Source organism: Pyxicephalus adspersus, chromosome 1, assembly GCF_032062135.1.
Source record: "Pyxicephalus adspersus chromosome 1, UCB_Pads_2.0, whole genome shotgun sequence".
Lineage (NCBI taxonomy): Eukaryota > Metazoa > Chordata > Amphibia > Anura > Pyxicephalidae > Pyxicephalus > Pyxicephalus adspersus.
Window position 1 is genome coordinate 38,703,109 of NC_092858.1, and position 8,809 is coordinate 38,711,917.

Below are 8,809 nucleotides of genomic sequence, written 5' to 3' on the forward strand. Positions count from 1 at the left end.
ACTTTACGTATTGCTAAATTTATTATGGCTATTACTTTTTGGCTATATATTGCTATTTTATTTTTTGTATATATATCATTTGAATCTATATTGCAATTTGCAGCTCACTGTTATTATCTGAACTGACAACTTTACAAATATTGCTTCCCTGTAACTATGACAGCTTGGTACATACTTTACATCATTTGTGAACAGAACATTCCCCCTCCACCCCAAATGTCATTTACAGCTGCAGTTATTGGCTTTCTGGTCTACTTATCAGTTATGTTTGTATCCCAACTTTGGTTCTAATAAAATAACCCCCCTTTTTGGGGAAAAGGGAGCAATTGATTGGAATGAATGGGCCTGATTTAATAAAGCTCTCCAAGGCTGGAGAAGATACACTTTCTTCAGTGAAGCTTGGTGATCCAGAAAACTTGGAATGGATTTCATAAAATAATTTGCTACTGAATGTTTTTAATCCTGGAGCAAATCCATTTCAGGTTTTCTGGATCACCCAGCTTCACTGATGAAAGTTTATCCTCTCCAGCCTTGGAGAGTTTTATTAAATCAGACCTTTGCGTCCTATAACCACAATAGTTTGTAAATAATAAAAAATATTTCAAATATAGAAGAAAAAATGGAATTTTACTTTAAAGCAGTGTTACATTGATTTATTTGTCAATATGGTTTATTTCCCATCATTTTCCCATCATTTTCATCCAATTTTTATACATTCAGGATTGCAGGATAGGTACAAGTGAACAACTTTTTAGAAATGTTTTCACTCAAGATTTCACACAACTTTTACCTAAAGCTTTTTCATTTTTCACTTTTTGAATAAACTTTTACTTATGATTTATACATTTTTCTAAATAAATCCAATGTTAAAAAAATAAATATTTTGGGTCAAAGTTGGGAAGTTTGAAAACTTTTATTTACATAAATTAATTTTAAAAACCCTACATTTAAAGTCCTGCATTAAAAAAATATAGTTGAGGGGACTGTAACCTTTGTCAGCTTGGGTTTAAAGACACCATTATTACCCAAGGTAGTGAAAAGCTTTTGTCCATGGTCTGTGTCATTATCTATATTCTTGTTTTTCAAATTAATAAAATAAATAAAGAATATTAAATAAAAGCTTTTGTTCATTATCGCCTAAGTAGCAAAGAAGACCATTATTCATAAATGAATTTACCCGGAACGCCCCGAGCTATAACATTTTCCGGACAAGCTTATGCATGGTTTACAAGCAGATTGGATTATAACTTCCCTTGAGAAAGAATGATGCATCAGTCATTTCTTTTCTTGTACTCAGTAAAAAGGGGTAGTTCTTTACTGACACATTGCTACCCCTCACCAAACAATACAGACCTTTGAAATGACCCCATGACTTACTTCACCAGTACTTTCTAATGACCCTAATTACTGTATACACTGTAAAAACCAATCCAAATATAAACCCAGGTACTTATTTTTACCTGAAAATACTTGAGTATAAGCCTAGGGCACAAAATGCGACTGTCAATCCTAACGTTCAAAACAGTAATCAATGAAAAGGCCAATAAAATGAACATTAATCTACATCTATGGTGTGGTGTTTTTAAAATGTAAGATTCAAAGATGGAAAACTTAAAATCACTTAGGCTCACTGTGTATATCTTTCCCCCTTTTTTACAGGTTAAGTTTTTTAGTACTTTTGAAATTCTTATGTTGGATCACTTACTCAAAAACAATCTTTTGTGCATGGTTATTGTCCGCTAGTAGATGGTTTTGCCACATCATGTAACATGTGTAACAAACTTATGTTTCATGTCTCTGATGGCAAGTTTGTTATACATTTTAGATTAAGAAACAGTACCATCTAGTGGTGGGACCTATTTATAAACTAGGGTTGTTTTAAAAAATAGCATTTTGGTTTATAATTTAGTATATATAGTATTTAAATGAAATAGAATAACTTAGAAAAAAAACAAAATGTGATACATAAATACCATGATAGCTATGTATAGAAAGTTATAGTAGCTAGTTAAAGATAATATTGGACTACTGATACTTTGGATTGATTTGCAAAATGAGCAAAAAATGTGCATCTTCACCGTTTTCACCAAGTAAACTTACAAAAGTACAAGTAAACTTACAAAGAAAAAGACTTACAAAAAGAAAAGTTCTCTAATCCTTTTAGAAAAATCAACTGATTCTGTAAAGGTTTGTACCTGTCATTTTGGCATGATTTTAAATGTGGAGATTTTTTTTTTCATTAAACCTAACCAAAATAGTTAAATACATCATAATGTTTTTTTATCTGTGATTTGAATTAAATTGCAGTTTTGTTGTTAGGTCTAAGTCTACATGGGCTGCACATGTTTTCAATTCTATTTTATTCCAATGGGACAGTTCACACCAATGCATTTTCTTGATGGACTGTAAAGAAAATGCATCCTGCAGTGTTTGAAGAATGTTAAAATGTTCCTAAGCACCTCACAAAGCCCCAAAGCACCTATAAATGCTCATAAATGCTACAAATGCCCTGACTGATATGATTGGGGTATTTGTTTAGATGTGTTTTTGGCCATTTTTATTTGTTTATTTGCCTATTCTAACTATGCATTCATAGTGCTATAAACACCTAAAAACTCAAGGTGCAGACTTAGCCTAATTCATTAATTGTTTTTAAAGAATTTAGAAGGCAAAATTGACATAATAGTGTAATAAGCAGTAATGATACTAACAAGTAAACCTCTGTGAAAGGTTATTCCATTTTTTATTAGCCTATAAATTTGGATTGTTTGTAAATTTTCATTTTTTTTTAATACTGATGAATAATGTGTCTGTATCCTCCACATAAATGTAAATTTTGCTTAAATATTTTTAGGATTGTTCAATTTAATGTTGGTCAAGCTGATCAAGGCGACTCTGTATGCAGCATGGACACATTTGTAACCAAAATCATTTTAAAACTTCATTTTGTACATTTTTGGCTGATATTGCTGAAAAAGTGTCCCGAGGAGAGAAAGTAGAAGGAAAATTCCTGACCTATTACCTGGCCCAGGAGAAAATACCCATGAAGGCAGTCTATGGCAATGTCACCGAGCTGCTTTTAGCTGGAGTAGACACAGTAAGGATTCATTGCAGCATAGGATTGCTTATTATTTTTATAGTTTATGCAGGTTGTAGACAATAAATGGTATTTAGGATTTTCAAGTTTTAACAATTGTTTTTATGTTAATTGTAGATATCAAGTACACTTTCCTGGACCCTGTATGAACTAGCAAGACATCCACATGTACAGTCTGCTCTGTTTGAAGAGATCACGAAGGTTCAACAAGGGCGGAAGGTGGCAACTGCAGCTGATGTAGCTAAAATGCCCCTAATGAAGGCTGTTGTCAAAGAAGTATTAAGGTAAACATGATATAAATAAATCAAAAAAGCATAATAAAGCACATGTGGTGCCCAGTGAAGACATGGTACTTGTGGGAAGAAATGGAAAATATTTTAATTTTAGTTCAGGTGTAATGACACCTGTAAAACACAGCAGCAATAAAAGCAGTAAGCAGAAACATTTTTTTGTGTGGCATTCAGTAAAAGGATATTCCAAGAAGCAGAGGGAAACTAAGGGCCTGCTCTAACTACTATGACATAAGAAGGGTCCTTATTGTGAATCCCTAAATAGCTGCTCTACCTATTTATTCCTCTAAAAGCACTGTCTTACTGGGTGGATAAGATTGAACAGATTGTTTTCTATCACCATTTTAACTGTTCTTTTCAATCACCTTAGGTTGTATCCTGTAATTCCTGGCAATGCCCGAGTTGTATCAGATAGAGATATCCAAATAGGAGAATACATCATACCAAAAAAAGTGAGTTAATCCTTCTTACTAGGTTACTATATATAAAATAGACATTCTGTATACATGCTACACACAAAATACTATTCTTTCATTTGATAAAGGCAAAACTAAAATCCATACATATTACTTTCAGACACTTATTACCCTCTGCCACTATGCTACATCCCGAGATGAGAAGTTCTTCTCAGACCCCAATGAGTTTAAACCAGAGCGCTGGCTAAAGAAAGATGACTGTCATCATCCATATGCCTCTATCCCATTTGGATTTGGAAAGAGAAGCTGCATTGGAAGGCGTATAGCTGAACTGGAAGTTTACCTTGCTCTTTCACGGGTAAGAGAACATTATATGACATAGGTTTTATTAAAGAGCCATTCCACTCTAAAACTGATATTTTAATGTATTGCATAATGGCTAATTGAGACACCCACCAATCTCATGATAGTGACATCTCTGTGCTTGAATTCTTGGATCCTCATACATGCTATGACCATTCTAATGGGTTCCTGTTCTCCCTTTACAAACATCAGGAGAGATGTTAACACACAAAACTCGTTGGACAGTGATCAAGCATTATGACAGGGAAATACTCCTAATAGTAATATTTGAGACAAATTAGAAGCCTAATTTAGTTCATTAAGTGTCACTTGTACTCTTTAAAAACCTGACCCTTTATTACTTTGAGGATAGACAAGTTATATAACTTAAGGGTTGTTTAAAGTTTAGGGTATTTGAACAATAAAGTATTTGTATAAATAAAGTATTTGCCAGGCCTGCATGGATGTTTGTGGAAATGAATCGCCTACCCAATTTATATTCTTCCCACCAAATTAAATATTGTGTGAGGGTCTATTATTCATATTTACCAGTAAGGTCTAGAATTATTTGATTCAAATTCACAAATCAAATCCAACTTTTAAGGACAGGTCTGATACTAACTGGCAATGGAGATTTAACTCTGGTTTTGGGAAACACATGCTGATTCCCAAGGCATTAGCAAATATAGAAAGCTGATAGACTATCTATCCCACCAACATTTGCTAAAAGGTAAAATATCAGGTTTTTAATACTTCATCATTTTAATACAATCACATTTTATGCCTATACTTTAAATGGAAAATATTTTTTACCTACTTGTTTTTTTCTTGGCAATAACAATCTATTGATATTCATTATAGATCCTTACTCATTTTGAAGTTCGACCTGAGTGCCCAGGAAGCGTGGTGAAACCTATGACCAGGACACTTCTAGTACCGGAGAAGGAAATAAACATTCAGTTTCTGGAACGATAATTTAGGCTGCTATTGCATTTGCCATTTGAAGTAGACTATCCTAAAACCCTAAGTGGTGCATAGATGTCTTGTGTCAAGGCCTGGAAAAAGTTTTTATTATATAGAGTGAAATGTTAAAGAAGTACTTTGCTACACATCTCAGGTTGTGTACCTGATACAGGTATACATAGCACAGCACAACTGTGAATTTATTTTATTCTTACAAAGGGAACAGAAATAGAAAAGGATTGAAGCACATTCTTAATAACATTTTATAAAGGATAGGAAAGTTTCCTTTTTTATCCTTTTTTCCATTTTTCATTTTCGGTCATTTACTACTGTGACGCTTGGCATAATGGGATACAGTTGCTAAATTCAATTTATAAAACATTTTGAAATGTCTGCTATGCCCAATACAATAGTCTTGTGTTATCAGTGGATAACTATAGACATTTTGACCATCTTTTTATGGGACAGTAGATACTTGGCTACAAGTGGAGTTAAGATTGAATTTACCTGTATCCAGACAAAAATGAAGACAGCCAAGACATTTACGACAATGTCGGTATAATCATTAAATCTTTATTACCTCTAGTAATATTAATTGGTGCTGTATATTATATTTTATATAAATATTTTATATATGTATTTAAAATGTATTTATTTGTATGCTGTTGTCTTGTATTTGTATATATCTATATTAAGATTATTTTATGATATTGTAAATTCATAAAGGCGTTTTGTATATAGAACACACTCTTCAATATATGTTTTCTTGTTTCTTTTTTATATTTTGTATATATTTATTATATATTATATGGCCTAATATATGTTTTTATATGAAGAATAATGTCTTCTTGTTGTTCTGCAAATAAGCATTCAAAAATGTGGAAACATTATGTCATTAAATAAACATGAAAGCAAACACTAAATGAACCATCATGCTTTATTTTTATGAAACATGAAAATGGAATTTTACTGTGAAGGTATTTCACTGGAAATATCAAATTAATAGAAAATATAAGGGTATCTATACCCAAAAGATTTGTTTTAGATTTGAATAGAGTGAAAAGATTTTTCACTCTAAAAGATTTGAAAAGTTAAAGCACCTGTCAGGTTTTACTGAAGTCTGAGGCTTCATTGGAAAGATTCCTTTACATTCTTCTAAACGGATTGTCTCACCAGGACAGAAATTGGGGAAAGCTGTTGCAAGAACAATAACTAAAGGAGAAATTTAGCTAATGGAGCACCAGAGAACAATATCCAAAATTAAAAGAAAAAGTTACAGAGAAAAAAAATGACACCATTTTTAGGTTACATGAGGTCAGTCCAAATCCAAAACTTTCAACTCCTTACAGCAACATGACTCATACTGTTCAATAAGTGTGTGCACATCTTTTAAAACATTAGCCAAAAGATCAAAATTGTGCCCACCAAAAACTGCTAAGCTGTACTAAACCAAAAATCCAAGCATAATTTTTTATTCTCTGTATGTCTAAATAGAATGAATAGTTAATGGAATAATATGGAAAGCTGTCATAATCATGGGGAATTTCTATTTTTTCCAATTCAAGAAACAGCTTGTTACCTGAATGTGCTAAATAGACCAAAGGCAGATATGCTAAGAGGTCTCTTAATAAAAATTGAAATGAGAAGTGGAATTGGAATCAAAAGTTTTATTTCCCACCTGCACTTGAAAGTTGTTTGATGGATGATTATCTACATAGTTATATATTTACTTTTCTTTTCTGATAGTCCTGATGGGTATTTAGATTGTGTGATTTCACTGCCTAGCATGAAATCATTTTGGTGGGGCTGACCCTTCAAATGATCCCCAATGCCACTATCGTGTCCTGCCATCAATTGCCCACAGGCCCTCTTCATCCCCATGATCTTGAACACTTTAAACAAATCTCAATATTAGTACATACCATAATTAAAATCTCTTTGCAATAATTCAAATTGTATTGACAACTCATTTTTCTTATAGAATTGAGTAGAGGGTGTTCTCTATGTACTATAAAGTGGTACTCTCTATACTGTACGTGCAACTTTATGTGGCTGAATATGTAGAACCATGACCTCCCTGGGAAAGAAATACTTTGTTGATTGGATAATTTATTGAAGTTCTGACAACATATAAAATTCTGTGGTTGCTTCACACTTTGTTATTTGTACTTGTATATCTTATTGTAAATGTTAATCAGGAAATAGGTTTGTGTATGTATTCATGGCAAAGTTAGCAATACATGTTGATTCATGCAAAGAGATTTATATAGTGATATTGTGACATCTAGGGCAGTTTACCTTCATTATTATCACTGAGTCATCATTTTATAGCATCATTTATTGTGCGGTGCATTTTTATGTTCATGTTTCATGTTACAATGGTTTGATTGTCTGTGATCTTAATTATCAAGTGATGATGATGTCTAAATAACAGTTCCCCAAGGCAAAAGCAGTGAGACACTCTTCTGTGAACTGGGCGCAGACCTAACCAGTAAATCATTCTTATCAATGAGATAATCAAGATCTGGTACCTACAATTAGGGGGTTACACAGAACCACAACAGATAACCATCTAAAACAGTGTTTCTCAACTGTGGTTCCTTGGAACTCTAGGGGTTTAATGAACAATGAGCAGTTAGTGCCCTTCAGGTCACTTTAGGCAACACCAATGATCATTTTGGCTATCTGTATGGGTGACATTATTCCTAATGGCCTGCAATGTAATGGGCATTCTTCCTACTGACCACCACAATAATGTACTCTGAGCTGTAGATATAGTATTGATGAGAGTCGCTTACAAATGTGCACAAACCCAGTTGTCAGAGCATGACATTTTACAACATCTTATACTTTTATTATCCCCAGTATCTTTGAACCTAGAGCTAGGTGATCCAACAGACCTGGAATGGATTTATTAGGTCATTTGCTATTTGTTAGCAAATGTTTTCAATCCTGGACCAGATCCATTCTAGGTTTACTCGGTCACTCAGCTTCACTAATAAAAGTGTATTCTCTCCAGCCTTGGAGAACTTTAATAAATCAGGCCCTTTGTGTCTAATTAGCAATAATAATTGTAAATAGATGTCGTAGAATCAGTGTAGATAAACACTGGTGCAGCAATCGCTGCCTCTTTTTTGTCCAAAATAAAGTTGTATTTTGTGCTGTAAAACACTAAAACACAAAGAAGCAAAACACCTACATTAAAAAAAACAAAACAAAAAAAAAACGAGTTTATACCAATGGGTATTCGTTAATATTTTAGGAATTAAACATATTTAGGATGAAACTGCAATCAGGAGGACAGATGTTACATAATACCAATCAAGCATACTATAACAATATCCCTGGAACAACATCTCAAGCTCCTAAAAGGCATAGGAATGCTTTAATATACATGTGTCAATATTGTGATGTAGCCTAGTCTTTTAATCCAATATGAATTTCAGGTGTAACTTCCTACAAAAATGAGTTATCACTTGAGTCCCTAAACAATAAAAAATAAGGTGATTTAACTTTTTATCAATTGCACAAATGGAAAATATTGGTGCGTATGTAGCTGGACTGATAATGAGATTAATGCTTGGGGGAGAGAACATTACCGACCTCAGGATAACAAGATAGAACCTGACTTCCCTAGTGGAGATCTGAACAACAGAAATATTGGGGTTTGCATTACTGACCTTATGGAAATACTAGATCCT

The 8,809-nt window shown here is 33.1% G+C and overlaps 1 protein-coding gene across 1 annotated transcript in view; it reads left to right on the forward strand.

Moving 5' to 3' along the window:
• Window positions 1-6,035, forward strand: part of CYP27B1 (cytochrome P450 family 27 subfamily B member 1) — a gene marked incomplete in the record, with an annotated part of 21,891 nt that extends 15,856 nt beyond the window's left edge. Inside the window, 5 exon segments of the mRNA XM_072407151.1 lie at window positions 2,958-3,097; window positions 3,215-3,381; window positions 3,758-3,839; window positions 3,964-4,161; window positions 5,007-6,035. Coding sequence (XP_072263252.1) covers window positions 2,958-3,097; window positions 3,215-3,381; window positions 3,758-3,839; window positions 3,964-4,161; window positions 5,007-5,120 — 701 coding nt within the window.
• Between the last annotated feature and the right edge of the window lie 2,774 nt (window positions 6,036-8,809).